Raw genomic sequence first — 20,575 nt, 5'->3', positions numbered from 1 at the left:
GATTAAACTCTCATTAGTCAAAGCTCTCAGAGTTGATATGGCTTTTAAAATTGACTTTTGTGTGAAAACAATAGAATCAGTGGGAGGAAAAAAATAATCTTGTGTGGAAAAAGTAACAGTTACTGAAATAGTTGAAGCCTTGTACTCGGAAACAAAAGTTACTCAAATACAAATATTTTTTTGGCATACTGTAGCTGGAATACTGTGTGGAGGAGTTGATACAATGTAGCATATGAGGAAGTGTGTACATTTTGAAAGTTAATTTTCTGAGAATTGTAAAATATAAATGGCAGTGCTCCAAAGGTCGGAAAATATTGACAGCCTGAATAAAGTGTTCATCTTGACCAATTTCACACACAAAAAAAGAACCACAAAAAACCAACCAAAACAAAAACCCCATGGAAAACTTAGTTGCCCTTTTCATGGTGTTTTAGATAAGCATTCATAGTTTAATATTAAAAATATTTTTCAGTGGACAACAGATGAAGACTTAACTGAAGCAGTTCATTCACTGGGGGTAAATGATATTTTGGAGATAAAATTTTTTGAAAACCGTGCTAATGGCCAGTCTAAAGGGTAAGAACTGTCATTTGTGTTTTCTGTAAATGAACTGAAGTTTGGAAGGGTGGGAGTGGAGAAAGAGTTCTTAGTTTTCATAACTGTCAGTATGTGAACTGATAATCTTTGTTTATTGATATCCAGCAATGATTTGCTATATAATTTCATCCTAATGACTTTGGGCATAATTTTTTTATGATGGGTTTGTGTGTGTCGTTATTTTGCAAGTTAAGCCTTGTTGGTTATCTTCATTAAGGCTGCTCCTAGATTTCATTTAGTGTGGTGGTGGTATTTGTTGTTCCTCAGTGTCAAGGTCCCCCCAACCTCCATTATTAAATCTTTCTTTACATGCTTTGTTTTCCATTAACTGTTCAACATGAGCACTTGAGGCCATTTTTCACTGGCAACCTAATCTTCCTTGCATGAATGTGCCTTTCTCTCTCCTTAGTAGTAATGAGAACACACTGAATGGTTAATAACATTTTGATCATAAGCATTCATGTGTAGTGTATTGATACTGTACCAAAAAGCTGCCTTTGCTTTGAAATATTTTGATGCATTTTGTACTGGCACATATGTCCTAGAATGAGTTATCCGTTCTGAAAACTGCACTAAGACCTGTGAGACAGTTTCTGTATTTAGTTTTTAAGTATTCTTTTAGTTACTGTGTTATCTTTTTTAGGAGGCATCCAAGATATCCAGGAAATGGAAAAACTGTGGTGTAACTTTTTTCTTCTTTCTTTTTCAGATTTGCCCTTGTGGGTGTGGGATCAGAAGCATCCTCCAAAAAGTTGATGGATTTATTGCCTAAAAGAGAATTGCATGGGCAAAATCCTGTTGTGACTCCATGTAATAAACAATTTCTGAGTCAGTTTGAAATGCAGTCAAGGAAAAGTAAGACTTTCTCATGTACTGTCTTGGAAAAATAGAAGCTTATCCCAAAAGTAGTACTGCAGCTTTTCTCTCCATGTCTGATAATTTCTACATAGTTTAAAATAGCTATAAAGTACTTCCAGGAAGGTGAATGAAGTTGCAGCTTTGTTTAAAGATGGTCGTCTTAAAAATAAAAATTTTTTAAAATCACTTAAAACACTGAAGATATGTTGTTTTGGCAAGAGAAAACACTCGCTGAGAGAAGCTTGTAGCTTTGTGAAACGTCTTACAGTTTCATTTTCTTGTGGATTTAATTTTTTATTTAAGCACAACAGCATTTAGAAATTGAACATTTGTAGAGAAATTGGACTAAATTCTGATGTTTGGATAAGTTGTACTTAGGATAAAATGGGGAAGGGAGATTCTGTGTTGTGCTTTCTTTCAACACTGTGTCTTGTGCTTCCCAGTCCTAACATGAAAATGTGTTCCTTTGTGGACTGCATTGAAGGAAGTCTCCCAAAATCCTATTCTGTTAGTATGGGGATACTGGAACACTGCCATATTTTAGTAAAGCACTTTTTCTTTCCCAAATAGCTTTGGGTTTGGGTACTGGGGAACAAATTGGTACTCACAGGGTCATGCTTTAGTGCTGCATCAAGAGTTGAAAAGCTTTAACCTATTTTGATTTATGTGATGACGCTTTTGCTTTTCCGTTGCAGCCACACAGTCTGGCCAGATGTCTGGGGAAGGTAAAGCTGGTCCCCCAGGAGGGAGCTCACGAGCAGCATTTCCACCTAGTAACAGAGGGCGAGGTCGTTTTCCAGGTGCCATTCCAGGTGGAGACAGATTCCCTGGACCAGCAGGGCCAGGAGGGCCACCACCACCTTTCCCAGGTAAAATTATTAATACATGGAATTTCAGTTTAATTTGTATTTTCTTGTATTAATGCAGCATACTTACTGGGGAAATACAAAGATCAAGGCAATTCAATAACATGCTGTAATCAGTGTTCACAGATGGATTATAGGATTCAACAACATTGTCTTGATATATATATATATATATATAAAAAATTAGGGAGTTGTACTTTCTAAATTTCATAGCAGTATAACAAAATTTTTTAGAGACATTCTTTATGTCAATGTACATATATTTAAAGTATGAAAAATTTAAGATAGATCACGTTATTTGGTGGACTTGTCTTTAGTGCAGCATAGTTCAGACTTTCTGATTTGCTGTATGGTGTGAGAATGCCTGTGTATTCTCGGTGTCACCAGTATTACGCGGTGAGAGCGTAAAGTAACTGTTTCTTACTGCATTACAAGTTTGCACATCATCAGAAGTTCAGCTTTAATTCATGCTCACTGACAGATCAGTTAGTTGGCACTTAGAATACCACCGATTTGAAGGCGTTCATGTTTAGTCAGGTATCTCATATGAGAGAAATCTTTGTTAAACAATCAGGCTTGTGTTGCAGTGAAGTTCTTATTTCAGCTTAAGTATTTTATTAAATGTAATTCACTAGTAGATTGTCTCCTAACAGTCAAAGGGGCATGGTCAAAATGAAAAAAAACCCAAACAAACACTAACGAGGACCTGAAAGTAGGTTTGGATACTTCATTTGCCTTCTCCAATAAAGCTTTTCCTGTATTTTTAATAAATAATATATCTTATGCCTCATATGAAAGACTAGCCGCAGGTGCAAGCAGGATGCAATGTTTTCTAGATTTTTGTAAGTTTTTGAGTGTTTTGGTAACAATAGCAGGTGATTAAGTGATTGGGGGGTGGTTTGTCAGTTTTCAAGTTAATGTTATTATCTAGGTATTGATAGTCAAGCAGCTGTTAAAAATCTTCCAAGCTGTTGGACCCAAAGTGAGACCATGCATGTCTTGTGTAAGCTGCAAATTGTTCAGTGAGAATTTTTTGTTGTTTTTAAGAATATTTAAAAAGGCAAAAATTTAAATTATTTTGCTAAGTCTTTTATTTCTTTATATTTATTAACTTTATTTTATCTTTTTCTTTTAGCTGGACAAACTCCCCCACGTCCACCTTTAGGTCCTCCTGGCCCACCAGGCCCACCAGGCCCTCCACCTCCTGGTCAGGTCCTTCCACCTCCATTAGCTGGACCTCCTAATCGTGGTGACCGTCCACCACCACCAGTTCTGTTCCCAGGACAGCCTTTTGGTCAGCCTCCACTTGGGCCTCTTCCTCCAGGCCCTCCACCACCAGTTCCAGGCTACGGGCCACCACCAGGTCCACCACCACCTCAGCAGGGTCCACCTCCACCTCCGGGTCCATTTCCCCCTCGTCCACCTGGCCCACTTGGGCCACCCCTGACTCTTGCTCCTCCTCCACATCTCCCTGGGCCACCTCCAGGTGCTCCACCACCTGCACCACATGTGAATCCAGCTTTCTTCCCCCCACCTGCCAATAGTGGCATACCTACTTCAGACAGCCGTGGCCCACCTCCAACAGACCCATATGGCCGACCTCCACCATATGACAGAGGTGACTATGGGCCACCTGGAAGGTGAGTGGTTTTTTGTGTAATGTGCTTGGTAGCAGATTTTACCTCTCTTGTAGGGAGCATCTGATTTTCCTTTTTAATGCAAATGTTAGAAATAATGAAAAATAGGGGTGGAAGGGATCCCAACAGTCTTCTGATTTGCCCCTTTTCACTTCTCTCAGTGAAATAATCTCAAAGATGTTTGTAGCAATAAGAAAATCCTGGAATGCAACACCAGTAATCTCCTTTTCCCTTCTCAGCTCTGAACTGTTTGTCCTCACTGTTTGTATTTGGCAGTGTCATCATTCCATGTGTTCTACATGCAAACTTATATATCACTTCTTATGCAGCAGCTTCTGGTTGTGCTTCTGTCTTAACTTGAAATTTTGACTAGTACCTTTATCATTGTGCTTTGCAAGCTGTCTTTTTAGAATGCTCTGGAGTTCTCCTTTTTGAATATGTGGGTATGTTGAGTACAGTGCCATACCAAGCTCATACCATTTTCATTGTCAGGCAGCTCTGCTTGTCCTTTTTTTCCTTCAGGATTCAATTCAAAGTTAGTCTTTGTCTCAAAAGCCAGGTGTGCATTTACTGCAAGACTTTGCAAAATCTGCCTTTCCTGTCAAGATGATCCTGCTCATTTGGTGTAATCTTGCTGTGTTTTGTAGCAGTGGCTTTTCCTATGGTTAATCCTATCCAGAACAGAGTTTTTGAGTCTCTCTGACTTGACTTTTCAAGTCCTTCACGTCTTGTTTGAAACATCTTTTTCATCTGTGCTTTCAAGCATCTCTTTGTCTTGCTGCTGTTTCTTGATTTTCACCATATTTGTATTCATCACAGAAAATTTGGGGATAAATTGTAAGAAAGACACTTTTTACATAGTTACATTTGGATTTTTCATCCTTTATTTTACTGCTGGTATGAAAGACACTTGCTGAAAATGTTTTCTGCAAAGACACTTTGATTCTTTTATCACAATTTTTTTTAAAAAAACCCCACGCATCTGTACATACTGTCTTCATACAGAAACTATATAAATTCAAGCATTTGGCTTAATTGCCTGAAATATAATAAAATGATAAGGTGTTTGTGGTTTTTAATGGACAGAAATCGAGGTTGTCTGCAGTTCATAGAATGTCTGGGGAGGGAAGGAGTGGGAATAGGACAGTATAGCTTACTGTCCAGTATTTTCATTAATAATGTTAAAATTATCATCCATAACTATTTAAATTGTCATTAATTATATATCATAGGCGTTTCACTGGAAATAACATGTCCATAAGAGAAAAATTACATATTCCATTCTATGGGAGGCACACGAAAAATAATACTCAAAACTCAGGGAGGTATGAATTTTTAGACATTTCCTCTTATGCTAAACTGGCTATAGGATCTTGTTCCACTTCTTGCAATTAAGAGGATAGCATTGCTTATTATTCTGCATTTTCTTTCTACCAGAACAACTAACACTGTTCTAGAAATATCAAGCAGTGGGCCAGTTTAAGTCTCAACATTTGTCTCTAACACATTTCTCCAAATTATCTGTATGATACAGAGACTGGCTAATAGGACACTGCAAAACTTCTGGGAAAATTTTTGTGTAGGTTAACGTCTCTTACTTTTGAAACTCTGTATAGGTAGCTAATAATTCAAGTAAAAAAAGTGTAATGAGTACAAGGATTCTGCTTTATTGCTTCCTCCTTACCGTGACTGGTTTGGAGATCAAATTGGAACAACTTGAACTTGACCAGAAATAAAAAAAAAAAACAAAATTAGCTGTAAAATGTTGAAGTATCATTCAGAAAATTGAGTGTTTTAAAGATGATAGACTATACTTGCTTTTCATAATTACAGCATTCTGGTCTTAGTTAAGATCTGGGAAACAGGATCATATAGTTCTAATTCCAGTATTGTTGTAAAAATGATCTCTAATTTTGCTAAAAGTTGCATTGTCTATGTACATGTATTTCCACATCCATTCAATTGGGATATCTACTTACATACTTTCGAGGGCTTTACAGAAATTATAAATATTTGTAAAGCACAATATTAAGTGCTGCTGAATCTTCCAAAATAGATGGGATGAACAAGAATAAGACTGTTTATACAGCAATGTCTTAATTGGTTTTTACCTTTTTTGGTTTTTTTTTCTTTAGCTTTCAGGATTTTATACTGTAACATGGTCCTTAACAAAAACAAAAACCAAACCCAGATCCTGCTTTCTTTTCTGTTTGTCACTTTGCTTAAAGTTGCGAACTTGGATTGTTAAAACTGCAATGATATCTTCTGAAGCTTTTCTTAACCTTTTAAATACTAGTTTTATTGCTTGCAGAGAAATGGATGCTGCAAGGACACCTCTAAGTGAAGCAGAATTTGAAGAAATCATGAATAGAAATAGGGCGATCTCAAGCAGTGCCATTTCAAGAGCTGTATCAGATGCCAGTGCTGGTTAGTAAAATTTGATTAATGTGCTTGCTATTCTACCCAACCGAAAAGAGTTTATAGTTATTTCTGTTGGGAAACTTGCAGCCCCAAAGCCACGTTTTCCTAATAGGAGGCTGAGTTTAGGTGCCAACCTATGACTTATTTTGTTCTGTGCCCTAAGCACCTTCTGAGTACTGAGCTGGACAGTATTTTAATGTTTGATTCTACTGTAAATGTTCTGAATGGCTGTTGGAGTGAAGATAACTCAAAATGGTAATACTATTACAGATAATCTTTTTAATTTGCGTAATTTTCTGATCATAATCTTAAATTTTTTTCAGGGGACTATGGAAGTGCTATAGAGACCTTGGTAACAGCAATTTCCTTAATTAAACAATCCAAAGTGTCTGCAGATGATCGCTGTAAAGTACTTATTAGCTCTCTTCAGGACTGCCTTCACGGAATTGAGTCCAAGTCTTATGGTTCTGGATCCAGGTAAAACTTTCCTCTTCCATCTGCCCTTACTTACAAAAGGGAAGGTGTAGTGCAGGACTAGTTCACAGAGAAGAAACTGTCCTCTAATAAGCTTAGTGATTTGCTGTGTTGCACAAGAAAGGTGTGAAAGAACCAAATAGGTATTTCCTGAATTTAGCTGCCTTTTAATTAACCTTCTTTTCAATATTGATCTGACTAGCTTAAATTTAACTCTTAATTTTATTTAGAATCCTTTCCTATGTGGTACTCTTGCAATTTGTAAACCTCAAAATAGAATTAATCCTTTATCAGTTAGGTGCATATTTTTTATTGAAATTTGCTATTGAAAATTAAGATTGAAGATATTTGCCAATTTTCATTTTGCTTAAAAGTAATTTTCTTCACACTTACCACAGCAGAAATATGCTTGAGTTGGAGGGAAAAAAAAGTTGATCAGAATGGTTTTGCCTACAATCTTAAGAGTAGGTAGATTTGAAATTCATGCACTCTTCTACTAGTACAAATAAGAGATTGGTATTGCTTTCAAAACTTTTAGTGTCAGGACAAATGCTGAGCCTCTAGTCCTTTTGTATACAGTGGAAGTAGTGTAGTCAGTGTGGAGATAGCAGCCATGTTGTATGAATTGTTTAAGGTATGGTGTATTCTCCCAGCTGATTTTAGCCATCTCATCCTCCATTCTGAGCATGTGCTTTTCCTTGATAGATTAGAAAGTGGGTGCACCTTACTACCAGTAACTGAGTTCTTAGCTGGTATAAAAGGTCGTGGCTCTCTTACATGTTATATACAAAAACATATCTGCATCACAGCAAACAGATACTTTTCTCATCCTTTTTTAATCAAATTCGTACTCGCAAACAATACAAAATTGGCATGTGCATGGCAGGTATTTTGAAGAAAAATTTAATGAAGTAATTTCTTTTAGAAGACGTGAGCGATCCAGAGAGAGGGACCACAGTAGGTCACGAGAAAAAAGCAGGCGCCACAAGTCACGTAGTAGAGATCGTCATGATGACTATTATCGGGAAAGAAGCCGTGAAAGAGAGAGGCATCGTGATCGTGACAGAGATCGCGACAGAGAACGAGACAGAGAGAGAGAGTATCGTCATCGTTAAAGAAGGTGAGCATTTGTTTTATGTTCTTGAACTTTACTGTTTACTGAATACTAAAAGTAACTACTCTAGGTTTGGGATTGTTTACACCATTAATGTCTGCATTTAAATGGTCCTGAGGTATGTACTGAATCATTTTCTTCTTGCAGCATCTGACATGACCATAGGTAAGTAACAACAGGTAACTGGTCTTGGGAGGGAGGGAGTATTTGTGTGATTATCTTCTGCAGTTTGCACGCTGCCTTTTTAATTTTAGGTGGTATTAATGTTTGCAGTTTTTACAAAATGCAATTAAACCAATTCTTAAAAAAGCAGTAAGCCAGAATAAGTCTGCTCTCCTTGTAACCTTAGAAGATAATACATAATTTATGGTTGTATTTTAAAATACTAACTTTTTATTTTGAGATCTACTTGTGTAAGGACTGCAGCATTTAGCCCTTCATATGACATGTGTGGATTATTTCAGGTTAGGGAACACATGTATACAGTTGCTGTCCTTGCACAAGTATGGGTGTGTTGTTTGGGTGTGTTGTTTCTTTTTTCCATTGAGTTTTACTCAAATTCAGGAGTTATAGCTAGACTTTGCTCTTTATTTTATGAAATGTGACCTGTCAGTATCTTCTGCCTTCTAGCTAAATTTGGGTATTACCTTCTTATGATCGGTTGCTCCCCATCACCCTGATTTTTTCATTTCCTCCCCCCCTCAGATAGTAAAGTAATTTTCTAAAGACTAGTAAACAAATGTATAACTTAAGGATTGTTTCTGTTCTGGTTGTTCACAAACTAATGTGTTCTTTTATTCCATATCTCATTAGTCTCTCATGCATCAATTGTCTAGATAGCTACTACAAGAGTAGTGTGCTAAATAATGCTTTTTTTCAGTATACTGCTGAGGGCTTTAAAATACATTGAAATGTTCCTCACATTACACAGTGTACCATTTTGAGGATTGGGAATTCAAGCTACCTATGATACCTTATCTCTGACAGTTGGAAAAAAACCTTACCCTTTAGTTTCTCTGCAGTGGTTTTTTCCCTTTTTAGAACAAATTCCCATTACATCTACACTAAAATTAAAGCTTACAGACTTGCCTGTCTGCCCAACTTTCACTTCCTACATTTACCCTCCAGATTTAGTTTCCAGAATTGCATGTAGTATTTATTCATGGAAATGCATGTACAGAAGTTAAATAGACCAAAATTTTTTAGAAATCATATTAAGTGGGGTATACTCCTAAGTGAAAATATAATTCTGTATTGGTTAAATGTCAGGTTTTTCAGTCAGGCTTTTGTGTTCACTGACTTGGAGAGAGAACAAATTCTGCTACTAAATGCTCTAGTCTAGTATTAAGTGGGTTGTCTTGGGTGCATATACTAACAGGGGACACATAAAGCAGTAACTGATCTAGAGAAGGGGTGTCAAAGGCTTAAACAGGAAGGTGAAACTTGACAGCTGAAATAAAGTTGGCAGCATATATCTGTTAATGCCACTTTTTGTAATAAAAAAAGGACTGATAGAAATATTTCTGGAATTGCATAATGATAGCAACTGTGGTTCTTAATTGTAAAACATCAGAACATAAAAGTACAGATTTAAGATAAATATATGTAGTTTCTTTTGTTGAACTGGATTTTTACCTTTTATGATAAATGAGTATTCGTGATATTTACAAATAGTTGTTATTAAGAGGAGGAGGTAAACCTAGAGCTGAGTGGTGGATGCATTTCTAGAGTGTTTTCCTTCTGGTGGAGATGAGCAAGCCATACTAAGACCTGTTAATAACCTGGAAATTAAGATTTTTTTTTTTTTTTTTCTTACCCTTGGCATACTTTATTAATCTAGTTTTAATTTTTGTGTATTTAGTCTTGCGCATGTAGATACAGAGTTTCTGTGCCATGTACAGATTCCCTACCTCGTTACCCCAAGAAAACATACCAAATAGCATTAGGTTGCATTTTATAACTTCCAAAGCACAGTTTTAAAACAAGACTGCGGTTTCAGTCTCAGTTCAGGTGGGATTTACATGTGCAACATCCTTCAACTTTGTGTGCTGGCACTTCTGTTTTCTTTCAGAGGGGTTGTGTAGGTAAGATTCCCTTGTGAAAAGAAGGAAGTAGGTGCTGAGAACTTGATTTAAAGGGCGAATTCAGTATTAACATATATGCAAGCATTTGATAATTTTTTTAAAGTTAAGTTGTAAACATTTTGTCTTGTTGCTGTCTTAATGAAGAAGGCCTTTATTGTAGTTTTGTTTTTATATACTTATACACACACATATATAAAAGAAATACAGTTACCTCCTGGTTTGTATGTTTCATTTTCACTAAGATGTATGTTGCCATACATTTTTTGTTTTGTTCTTTACATTGATTAATATTCATAAACGGATTTAACAGTCTCAGTCACTTAAATATATAATATATATATATATATCAGCAGTGCTGAAAAGAGCTACTCCCCATATTACTGTGTTTTGCCAGATAACATGAAATTGCCTCTGTGCCTGCACCTATGAATGGCACCTATACTTACTGTGTACCTGTAGTCATAACTGTGATACTGTACTGGCTTTTTTTAAAGTGTTACACATCTAGTTTAGAAGTTTAAAGGTCCATTGTGAACATTTTTGTATACAGTGAAATTCAGTTTGTACTGTATTACATTTATAGAGATGGCTTAAATTGGAATAATTTACTAAATGTGTTTATAATAATAAAACTTTATTAAAAGCTTAGATGTACCATAGCAGGTATTTACACTTCTGTTTGTACACTTCATTATTTAAAATTAAATTCTTGCAAGATCTTTGTGTCTTCACTTGTGTAAGGCCTCATGTATGTTGATAATCCATTTCAGAGTTACTATAAACTGAATGTTTCCTTGAAACATCTTGCCTTTGTTTGTAGAAAGCCTGTTAGATATAAAAGAGAACAATGGATTTAAGACAAATGTCTAACCAGTATTACTCGAGAAAACTAAGAATCCAGTAGAATGATACTTAGAAGGATTACCAGCAAAATTAACGTGTACAAACAGAACAGTAATATGACTTCATCAGCATGAGTCCTGACATTTTTAGACAGATATTTTTAGTTAACTGATACTCAATGATGTATTTCTAGCTGATACATTGTCCCAATCTTAATCTGTCTGAATATCTAACTGCTGAATGTTAAATTTTTCATTTTATGTTTTTGTTATTGGGTTGATTGAATATTTCCTATTTAAACTGGATTTGGACTGAATTGCAAAGACAAAACCATAACATTGTAACAGTTGATATGTATGTAGACTTTGTACTCCATATTTCATGTTTTTTCTCTGATTTTTCTGCTCTCAAACCACTGTAAGCAAAGTAACTTAAAGCCTGAGGCTTATGCTTCTTCAAAAACTGCTCTCAGGTCTCTGAGAGTTTCAGCTTTGGAGTGATCTAAGAACTAACACGGCTGAAATTTTTTTGGTGTCAGGAAAGAAAATCAGTACTGATAGTTTAAGTAATTCATTATATTTTTGCTTGTATAAGTAGGAGTTGTCCTTTAACAGTATATTAACAATCACGTAAACATCAAGAGAAATATGAAATTAGCCTTTTTAGAAACCTTGTGAATTAATAGGAACATGCCTATTTTGGTAATTATTTTAGTAATTAATTTTAGTAAATAATTTTGGTAATTATTTTAGTAATAAGCTTCTAGTTAATAATGGAATTCTAAGTGATTGTATGGTAGCATTGTTCAAGACCTGGGTATGAGTACCTGTCTAGGATTATTTTAGACCCTCTTAGTATTACAGGTATTACAAGTGTCATTTAGTTAATTTCTCCTTTTAAAAATGCGTGGTTTTGAGGAAGCACATATGTGGGGCTGGCACTATTCTACTGCATCTCGCATTGATCAGAGAAAGAATGCTTTGTGTATCTGATTCAGTATTTGAAATCCACCATGAACTGAGAGAGTCAAGCACTGCCACTGTTCTTAGTGCTGGTTAAAGTTTATTTTATGGCTACTCTAGTGCTTTACAGAAAGATATAGTTTGTTTTTTAATGTCCAGTGATTTCTCTCATTTTTGAATCATATTACCACCTTCAAGAAAAATAAACTGAAAATCTTGTTCTGTTGTTCATTTTCAAATGCATTACTGCATAACTTTTATTAACTTCTTTCCATGAGCATGATGCTGTAATTTTGTTGTCTTCTGAGGTGTCTTCAGACACGCTTACGTTTTTGTTCCCCACATCCTCTGCTTTTTTCTTTGGTGTTTGAAGTCAGTAGTTCTGACAAATTTGAGCTATGTGAACATTCCCCAAGAAACTTTAACTTTATAGCATTTGAAACATAGAGAAGTTACTTGCAAGTGAAAATGTTGGTTTGAAGCAGTGTTCTCCAAAGAACGAACAAATTTATTTTTTTCCTTTTGCTCATTGTGGTTTGAGAACTAAGATTTCTTTTTACAAAAAAAAAAAAAAAATCTTCATTTTTATGTTCTCCTGTGGCAGCCTGATCTACTTTTTTGTGTCTTCCTCATATATTAATGTGAAAGATACTTGCCAGTAATTCACATCTCTTTAATTTGTAAACTAGAGATTGAGTTTTCTGAACACACCTCTGTTCATCAGTTATTTTTGGTGAATAGACAGGCTGGGATAGTAGAAGAAAGACCTATGATGAGTGAAACCAGTTTGGGAGCATTCTTTTTCTTCCCATGTAAACTTATGTATAAAATCAGGGAATTGTTCTGGTGTTGATCTTAAATTATACACTAAGATTAAACAAAGATACCAGGTAAGTACTCTAATGGGGGGCGAGGGGGGGGAATATGCAACAAGTGGAAGAAGGTGCTAGTGGTGGTAAAATAGTCTGTACACATGAACAGAATCACATATGTATCTTAGCTTACATGCAGAAAGACAGGGAGAGTCAAGCTTGAAATTCGTTCTTTCTCACTGTGTTATAGATAAAGCATCACAGTATTTGGAGGTTTGATGTTCTGCAATGTAGGCTAAGTTAAAACAAATTTGGGCTTTCAAGCTGATACTTTCTGTGGGATTTTTGCTTTGTATATTTATTCTTTTATGTATAGAATACAATAAAGGGGAATTACATGAAGTAATTCTTAGGAGCTATTAGGATATAATGACATGTGTATCATGCATTTTACTGAAATGTGAACATGGGAGATTGATAATTTCAGAAATTACTATAACAAAACATGATGTGTTTGCACATACAGCTTTAAAGTACTGTAGGATTTTCACACTTTTAAAAGCTGTTTAAAGCTTTTTATATGCTTATTTGGATAACTGGAATTAAAGGGAAGAATCAGTTGCTACTGCAAGATGCTTTATATAAGAAATCTATTGGGTTTTGTTGTAAGTCTGTCTTTGTGGGGAAAAAAAATGCTCAAGCTGCATCTTGCATACATACGAAAATGTTTGATCACTTAAGTTCTGGGATGTCATTTGTGAAATGGTCTGGCATAAACCCTTAACTTTTAAACCACAAAATAACTATTTAATAGAGAAGTCTGAAATTTGGGTTTTATTCATAGAAATGCTGAGAAACTGATTGCTGTATGGTGTTTAATTGTACAAACCTAACACATGCTTGGGAAGGATAGCTTATATGAGCTTGAGGCAGATGGAAAACAGCATTGCCAAGTACTGACTAGAGATTGAATATTTTTTCTCTTTAAAGTTGTTTCTTACTTCAATATTCTACTTCCTTGTAGAATACTGAAAAGGGCTGAGCATTGAACGTATAATCTATACAGATTTATTTCTTCCTTTTGGAACCACAAAGGCTTCCAATTTTGCCAAGATGTAGTGGCAGAATACTTGCAACCAAAATGTACACTGCTTTGGATTTTAGTTGGTTGTGATTTTTAAGATGAAGGTTCAGTGTGGTGATGACCATCTTGAGAGCTCTATAATGAAAAGTATTAATTATAAATCCAGTTCATCGTGCGTTCTTTAAAGTTCCTGTAGTTCCATAAGTACCCTTAGAAATTTAGCAAATTATTTCCAGGAACCAAAGCTTTCCTACGCTAGTATTATAAATCATATATATGATGCTTTGGATCTGTTAATTGTTGCCATAGAAATGATAAAGATCCATAATTCTTGCCATAGCAATTGTATGACAAGAGCAGCAAATTCTGACACGCAGTCTCACAGCTGTCATATACTTACTTTCTTCACTAAACTGAGATTCTCCCGTTTGTGCTAATTTAGCTTGCAACTCTGAACACTTCTTGTGGAGACAGCACTTTGCACTTTGTTACTAATTAATTTTAACAGTACATAATACCTATGGAAATACTGGTCCCTGGGGAGGGAACTTCCCCAAAAGTAGTTACTGGTTAATACATTCATGACTTGGGTATAAAGTCTGTGAATAACAAAAGAAATTCCAGTCACTGCTTTGGGTTTGGATTAGTTCATGTGCATACTGTAGTGTATAGAGCCTACTTGGTTACACTTTTTTTAAAATTAAGTCACTTTGAGGAAAGGAAGAAGAAATGTGTCAATTGTTCATGCAAATTTTGAGTACTTTGTTTTCCCAACTGCTTTGAAATTATACTAGTAGACAAATATTTGACAGCTGTGTACTGGTGCACGTTCATGAAATTGCTCCTCTAAATGTCTTGTTTTTCAAATGAACAATTTAATGTGTTGGTTTTTTGAACAGTTTGATTTAAACTATTTTGAAATTATTGAATGTTGGAATTGTGAATTATTAATGCAAATAGATAATTGTTTTGTAATGGAATTCAACTGAAATCCAGTGAATGGAATTATACCATCCCAAGTATTTTGTGAACTCTTACAGTAATTGACTCTGGTGTGGTTCCTTAATTTGCCAAAACAGATGAGAGTAGGAAGTAGGGCTTGGGGCGCTTTCTAGGGCAAGTAGTCAAGGAAACCTGCAAGTCTATATTGTATTATTTGAAAAGTGGGTTCTTGTGATTAAACTGCGAGCGTGTATTTTTAGATGTGAAACCCATCCTGCCTGCCACTAGTCTGAAAATTTTGAAGCACTGGTATCTGATTTTGTGCACTTCTAAATATTACTGAGCTGTAAGCCATCCACTTCATTATACAATTAGTGCATTGCTTAAGTGTCAAATCAGCTTAAAACTTCTGTAAGTGGGCAGGTAAAAATGTAAAAATCTAGCTGTGGCAAAATTACATGCTTGTTCATTTACAGAGTGCGTACTTCAGGAAATGTTCTATATAACTGTTTCCATCAGTCACAGGAACAGTAGCTATTTCTTCCTTTATCATTCAATACTTCATCTGTGAAATTTATATTCTTTCAACTTTGTTGTACAATAAGATTAATTTTATTTTTAACTATTGTATTAGAAGACATTTTCGTGCACAAGTAGCTACTGCTTCTGGGTATTTGTGATAGTTTACATTATGGTGAAGTAGATGCACGACTTGTGTATGTATAGATAAGCCAACAATTTTCTGTGTATTATGGGGACTAGCAAAATCTACATCACAAATTTTGACACATTACAGCTGAAGGAAGAGGAACAGCATGCAAGACAAGATACATTCTTCAAGGAAAGATGCTTGTCCAGCAGTTTGCTTCATGTGATTGAACTGAGCCTGTAAGGATTCATGGATAAAATGAACAGGAATAGATCTGAATAAAGCAAATCTGCATACATGGTAACCAGTAGCTCTTTTACTTTTTTATGTTGCTTAACTGTTTTATTTGAGGGAAACCTGTGTGATTTAAAACTTATAGCTTTTGCAACTTTATTACTGGTTATATACATTTGGCAATTATAATGTGCAAGCAATTGGAAAGAGTCAAGTAAATGCTTGTTTTTATAGTAGTTTGTTCATGTTAAACTGTTCATATGATAATGTCTGTACACAGCACCACTGATTACAGTAGATGTAGTGTTGTAATAAACTGTTTAATGGGGCTGATGTGTAAAGCTGTTCAAGTTATTTGATGTTTACACCTCAGGGAAAGTCTTGTGTTCAGCAATATTTAAAGATAATGTTACAATGAAAACATTGATGCTGTCTTTAAAAACATCGCAATAGTTCTTGCATATGCCTCAACCTAATCTTACATTCAGTGAGTTAAACATACTAATGTTGCTCTTTCACATTCAATTTTGATATGAAAATAGGTGGTTACATAAACCTTTAATGCTATTTTGCTTTCTAGCAGTGTTTATCTAGGTGGCTTGTGAATTTGCTAATTGACATATAAAACTGTAAAAACTGCAGCTCTTTGTGGTCTGTAGTTTTGAGGACAGGTGGTGCCAGGCCCGTGTTTTTTAGCACACTGAAAATTTTCTTGTAGAGCCTTGATCCTGGTTGACACTACAGTTAATGTAAACTTAAATTGTTGGTATGAATTTAAACTATCCATAATAAGGGGTAGAAAGGTTAAGCTTAAAAGACAAAACAAAACCCTGCAGTTGTTTACAGTTTTATAGTGCTTGTGTGTGTTCCCTCTCCCATCCCCAAGACCGTAGCAGTCTGTACATAGTTGTATATTAGAAATGTGCCAGAAGAAACCAGATGTTTCCATTTCTCAGACTTTATGGGTTTGGTATTTTTTTAATATTTCGGGATTTATTCACGTGCATATAAAAGAGAAGGTACACTTTATGTCCTTGTTCAGCGATGGGCAATATTCAAATGTCTTAGCAAAAAGTGGCGCTAATGAAATCTGTCAGATGAGGTTTTGTAAATTTACCTAAAAACAAATTATAGGAGCTCATAGTGAAAGCTGACCTGAAATTTAAGAATTTGTTCTAAATTTCATTATGTGAAATGTAAATTAATAGAAAGTTCATATAAGCTGCAAAAATTTAGTTTTTGGCAGCCTTTCGCAAATGCTCACTTTTAGTCTATTGTAAATTGTTATGTGACAGGTTTATTTTTGGAATTCTTACTTATTCAAATAGTTGCACTTAATGTTTTAAGTTAAGTTTCAAGACCTCAGATGGCTTTAAGAGGCAACTCTTAGACAACTGTTGATTTCTTTTTTTACCAATTTTGAAGATTTTACAGCCAACCTAAAATGTTACCCTGTTCAGGAAAGCACTTAAATCCATTTGGTTTTCCAGAGCATTTAAAGCATGTGTTACATTCCACTGATTTCAAGGAATGTAAACATATGCTTTAAGTACCTTATTTGCATACATGAGTGGGTTTTATGCTTTACTGAGTTGGGACCAGTCTGTGCAAAACTGGGAAAGTTTTGCATAAGTTTGAAATGCTCTAATACTTTCACCTACCACTCAGCCAGGTTTCCTGCAGCCAGGTTGATGCTGTTGGGCTTGGCTACATACATCTTCAGATTCTCCCCCCCTCTCCCCCCTTTTTTTTTTTTCCTTAAATTGTGTACCTCAGTTCTTCATGCATGGGATCACTGGTGTTTATTGAACTATTTGCTACTGAGAAGATATTTGACATGTTTGTTTAATCCTGTTTGAAAATGAAAACTGCCTTTTCAAATTTTGTAAAACTGAAAGTTGTATCAAACAAGTCATGACTCATTTCCTGCTTTTTTGTGAATAGGTGTTGGTTACAAACAGTACTGTTGTAATTTTTGTCTTTACTTAAAACCATTGTTCACTGCTGTGTATAATAAGTTTAAGGAAGAAATAACCTGCCTGTAGCTGTTACATGGGGAATAGCTAATACTGGAGAGGCAGCAGGTAAGTAATGTTCCATTGCATAGATATATTAAATCTTAAAATAAAAAAGTAAATTTACAAGCGTTATATGCAGGAACTGATATTTTACTCCACATTGAAATAGATTTAAGGAGACTGTTGCTCTTTTTACACAGTGTAATTTGTCACTCACATATAGATTTCCATTGCTGGCAATGGAAATAGCAGGGAGGGAATAGCAGGGGGAAAGTAACGTAAGTTAAACTGAGCGATCGTTGTGACTTGAGAGATGAGGTCCCCATATGAAGCCCCTTATTTCTGCCTGTTCTCTGGATACTTAGTTTTAACTGATAAATGTACTGTTACAATTTAGATAGTACTCTGTTGTTATTGTGAGTTTAATTTTTAGATTTTTTAATGAAACAAAAAAATGTACATTAAAAAAATTCCAAAGACCCTGATAGACACCAAAAAGGAATATGCTTAATGCACATCATGTATAACTGGCTCTTGTAGAATTTTTACCAGGTTTTGGTTTATTAGACATTACTGGCAATTTCCTGTGCACATTCAGGAAATAGCAGTTTGGTAACTTACTGACTGGCGATGATGCCATGATGGCTACTGCTTTGTTCTTTGATATTCATCCAGTTGTATTTCACCTATTTTTGCTGATGAAAGGACAGAATAGTCTGTGAGGAAATACTTTTTCTTTCAAATATTGATTTTATAAGTCATCTTAAAAATAAAATCTTAAGGCCATGTCCTTTATTTTGAAAGACAAAACCAACAAGTGACTTAGCAGGGGTGGTGCTTTAGTAACAGAAGTTGTTTTACTGGAGGTTTGTTTTTCAGAAGTAGAGGGTGGGGTTTTTTTTAAGTAAAATTTCTGCTGGACTATATGTTTTAACAGGTTGAAATTACTACTTCAGAAGAATATAGCATTTTGGAAAATGTACAGTCTTGGGTTTTTTCCTCATTCCCTTTTTGCTTTCTGTGCCAATAATTTTAGTTCTGATTACATTTTGAGAAATGTTTGTCAGAACTTCAAATTTTTATTTACAGGGTGGCTTATAAGCTCGCATAGCTGTTTTTTTTTTTTTTTTTTTTTTTTTTTTTTTTAATAAGGAGTGAGTGCTTTCTGGTTTTGTTCCTTTGAAATTGGTGAGGCTTAGTTTTTCTAACGGTATTTTTTTACCTGATTGTTTAGTTGAATACCCAAACCGTTGTAAATGTTTTTCCTAGTTGTACGTGGATAATCAGAGATTTAAATGTTGTATATACTTGTCACCTGTATTCCCAGTAAAAATACATGGCATTCTTTATAGAATTACTTAATTCCTGATTTCCTTTTCTTATCCACTTGCTCTCTGTGTACAGGTTAAACAGACTTTGTTTCTATTTTTATTTATATAATTTTATATGCAGCCTCTTAAATTATCATTGGTTCTTGTGTAAACTGAGATACAGCCTTAAATTTCCTAACATAATGCTCATTAAGATAACTATAAACATGCATGTTTTAACACTGGTACTCTTCAGAGATCCAAGACACTAAATTGCTTCTACGTTGAAATATAGATCCTTCAGGATCTTGGAGAAGGAAAGTGCAGGTCAGTGTGCATATACTTAAAAGAAAATGGAATTCTTTACAAAAAAGCATTTTGACATAGGAAAAAAGCAACATGGATTTGTTTAGGATTTAAATTATTCTGGTAATTGCACAAGTCTTAAACGTTATGATTGTAGCATGCTAATTAGTCACATTTATACAGCAATACTGTCTCTTGCAACTGTTTGCTATGATGTCTTGCAATGAATATTGCAGACAGGCCTGGGGTGGGTGGGGGTGTTGAGGTGTTGGGGGGGTTTTTTTGGCTTTGGTCCTCTTCCTGTCCCTCAAAATTTTGACATGCTATGTACTTTTAGATTCATTTTAGCTTTAGAGGATGAATTATGAAGGAGTGTTTTGGAGCGTAGCAGTTCCTCCAATTTGTTCTCGTGGGATTTTTTTTTTTTCCCCCCATGTTGGACAAAATATGATAAACCATCTCATTCTGTTTGTGTTACATACTTGTTAGTTCTTGAATCCTTTCTGTAGCCCCAGTTACTGCAGTGGGTTCTAGGTTCTGGTGTGATCTATGCTTGTGTTTAAATCTTTTAAAGCTTCTTTGGAAATACACTAGTTTTACTGAAGTCTCTTGAAAATAGTAAACAGTATACCCCTGAAATAGAGCATTTAAGTTGTAAAAATTCCCATCTATTCCTACCATGTAATGTGATTTTTTTTTTTTTTTTTTTTTTTTTTTACATGATTCAGTGCTAACACTTTGGAGTATATTCCAATAATAGACTTTGGCCTCACCCTCTTGTATACTGTATTTTGTAATAGAAAATATTTTAAACTGTGCATATTATTACTACATTATGAAACAGACATTCCTTTGATCTTTAAATGTAAGAAAATGAGGAATGTGTGTACTTTTATAAATACAAGTGATTGCAAATTCAGTTTCCTTACTACTGCAGGTGTCCTTTTTTAAAATAAATGAAAGGGGGGGGAAAAAAAGCCAAGTGTTTTAAAGATTAAATACATTCCTATTTGGTAAACCTTAACATTTTTATGAAGATTACCAGCACTGCTGACTTTCTAAACAAAAGGCTGTATTGTCTTCCTGTACCATACCATTTCCTGATTCCCATTTTGCACAAGGATGTATGAGTAAACTATTCAAGAAATAGTTTTGAAGTACAATAGTGGGGGCTTGCCTGAGTTGGAACACAGAATTGCAATGCAAAATGTAAGGAAATGGATGTCTGTCAGAATGCTTGACTCCAAAGGACTTTACATACATACATATATATATACATATGTATACATATATATATATATATATACACACACACACATATATATATATATATATACACACACACACACACACACATATATATA

At 35.0% G+C, this 20,575-nt stretch overlaps 1 protein-coding gene across 1 annotated transcript in view; it reads left to right on the top strand.

Annotated features, from left to right (window-relative positions):
- CPSF6 (cleavage and polyadenylation specific factor 6) overlaps window positions 1-18,722 on the top strand; it is a 55,353-nt gene extending 36,631 nt beyond the window's left edge. The window contains exons 3-10 of the mRNA XM_026865162.1: window positions 473-576; window positions 1,307-1,452; window positions 2,151-2,324; window positions 3,457-3,961; window positions 6,270-6,385; window positions 6,703-6,856; window positions 7,782-7,973; window positions 15,491-18,722. Coding sequence (XP_026720963.1) covers window positions 473-576; window positions 1,307-1,452; window positions 2,151-2,324; window positions 3,457-3,961; window positions 6,270-6,385; window positions 6,703-6,856; window positions 7,782-7,968 — 1,386 coding nt within the window. The 3' untranslated portion in view covers window positions 7,969-7,973; window positions 15,491-18,722. The remainder of the gene's footprint in view (window positions 1-472; window positions 577-1,306; window positions 1,453-2,150; window positions 2,325-3,456; window positions 3,962-6,269; window positions 6,386-6,702; window positions 6,857-7,781; window positions 7,974-15,490) is intronic.
- Window positions 18,723-20,575: the final 1,853 nt, after the last annotated feature.

Source organism: Athene cunicularia, assembly GCF_003259725.1.
Source record: "Athene cunicularia isolate RWA chromosome 1 unlocalized genomic scaffold, athCun1 chr1_part2, whole genome shotgun sequence".
NCBI lineage: Eukaryota > Metazoa > Chordata > Aves > Strigiformes > Strigidae > Athene > Athene cunicularia.
Note: the sequence above shows the minus strand (reverse complement) of the source record. Positions and strands in the feature narration are given on the sequence as shown.